Raw genomic sequence first — 2282 nt, forward strand, 5'->3', positions numbered from 1 at the left:
GCATTCAGTTCCTGACACTGTAGCCCAGCTGGAAGGAATTCCAGGAAATAAATATCACAAATATCATGCTCCTCTCACCTTCTGATTTCGTCTGCTGATGCTGACCCAACCAGAAACCAGGGGCCAGGGAGCCCATTGACAGGATCCTCCCGGGGCTTGGAGTAAAGTACAAAGGGTAGAAAGTTAATCTGAAGAGGCACCCAGAAAACAGAAGCGGTACTGTAACAGTCAGTGGCTGTTTCCTCTGTGACTGGCTGCTGTGTGGTGCTAACCGGATTTCTGACTTACAACACTAGGTTTTCTATGGTTCTGAAATAGTCTCCAGATCCTTAGCTGACCACCCTGAGTGGCAGACTTCTCTACTCTTGCTTTAAAAGCACAACTTGAAAACGGAAATGATTGTGTTTGAAATAATTCCCAAATCCTGTCCTTCGTAACCTTGACATGTTCTCTGAGGTCTTCCACCTAGCCTGGCCAAATCCCTTAAAGTCCAAGTCCCAGAAGCTCCACATCACTGTCTCAGGAGGTACCATGCTTGCTGCTCTCCAGGTCCTAGCACACTTCCCCCACACACTCTGCAAAATTCTTCAAGAATTTGTCTGGTCATTTAGCCAAGACCATCTCAACAAAATGTTATACCTCCTACCTTCATGCAAAAATGTGATATTTAAAATTAGCCCTTGAAAAGTTGCCTGAAATTTCTGTAGACAGAACCAGACTTTCATGTCCTAGACCAGCTCACATTTGAAATGAAACCTTCCAGGGCTGAGGGAGGAAGAAAGTGAACAGCAATGGAAGGAAATCAGTATTAGAAATCAAGAGCCTGGATTCTAGTTACAGTTCCCCTTCTGAGTAGCTGCATAACTAATGAACCTTGGTGAAGGTACATAAGCCTGTATGTATTCTCAGAAATATGATAGAACTTAACGAAATGATCCTAAACGTCCACTAAATGTGAGTATCCTCTAGTTTTAAGAATCTTAATTTAAAGGGCTCTTGAAATGGGAAGGACAAACTTGTTTGAGAAAGAGTAAAAATTTCCTCCATGTAACCAGTGGAACTTGAATCATCTATGGAAGGAAAAATGTCCCTTTCCTAAGCATTGCCTCTTTCTCAGGAGAATGATTTTTTGCTCAACGTTTTCTTCATAACAATTTTGACGTCCTTATTCCTCAGGCTATAGATTAATGGGTTGAGTATGGGCACCACAATGGTATAGAACGAGGAGGACACTTTCCCCAGGTTCATGGGTAAAGGAGAAGATGGTTTGAGGTACATGAACGCCCCTGACCCAAAGAAAAGAAAAACCACAATTATGTGGGAGCTACAGGTGCTGAAGGCTTTGGATGTGCCCTTGGTGGAGCTGAGGTGGAGGATACTGGAGAGGATGAGGCATAAGAAATGAAGATGGTAGCTGTGGGCACACCAATATCAATACCCACAACAACAAAAACCACCGGCTCATTTACATATGTGCTGGTGCAAGAGCGCTCAAGAAGGGGAAGGATGTCCCACATGAAGTGGTCAACAAGGTTGTTGGCACAGAAGGTCAGTCTCCTCATGCATGCTGTGTGGGCCATGGCCCTAGCAAACCCCATCACGTAGACACCCAGCAAAATAGGTAAGCAGACCTGGGGAGACATGGTGGCTGTGTACACCAGCGGGTTACAGATGGTGACATAGCGGTCATATGCCATCTCTGACAGGATGAAGGACTCAGAGACAGCAAAGAAGATAAAGAAGAAGAGCTGAGTCATACACCCTGCACAGGAGATGATGTTCTTCATTGAGACAAAACTCATCAGCATTTTGGGAGTGAGAACAGTGGGATAGCAGAAATCTATGAAGGACAAGTTATAGAGGAAAAAGTACATGGGGGTGTGCAGGTGAGAGTTGAGTCCAATCAGGGTTATCAAGCTCAGGTTCCCCACCACAGTGACCACGTAGAAACCTAGAAACAGGAAGAAGAGGGGGATCTGGAGTTCCTGCTAGTTGGTTAAGCCTTCGAGGATAAACTCTGTCACAGAAGAGTTCTCAGCTACTGTCCTCATTTAAGGCACTCTGTGGGAACAAGGGAAAAGAGTCACTTAGAGGGAGACGGGGAGAGAGCACTGCTGCCCTCCCTGTCACCTCCCAGTTCTTTAGAATTAGATCCACACTTGGATATTTTGGACTTCAGCAGAAAGGCCTTTCCGGAAGCTATGGGTCTGTTCCCATGACCCCCTAGTGACTCTGCCTCTGGAGCACCATCGGGGGACGGATCTGCCTCCAAGAGGAGGGCC

General features: G+C 45.8%; 1 protein-coding gene across 1 annotated transcript; it reads right to left on the reverse strand.

The window, feature by feature from the left end:
• Positions 1-1113: 1113 nt before the first annotated feature.
• Positions 1114-2054, reverse strand: LOC132493168 (olfactory receptor 8B8-like). The gene is given in 2 exon segments (XM_060103440.1): positions 1114-1394; positions 1397-2054. Coding segments are annotated over 2 exon segments (936 nt in total). The 5' UTR covers positions 2052-2054.
• Between the last annotated feature and the right edge of the window lie 228 nt (positions 2055-2282).

This window comes from Mesoplodon densirostris, chromosome 7, assembly GCF_025265405.1.
Source record: "Mesoplodon densirostris isolate mMesDen1 chromosome 7, mMesDen1 primary haplotype, whole genome shotgun sequence".
Classification (NCBI taxonomy): domain Eukaryota; kingdom Metazoa; phylum Chordata; class Mammalia; order Artiodactyla; family Ziphiidae; genus Mesoplodon; species Mesoplodon densirostris.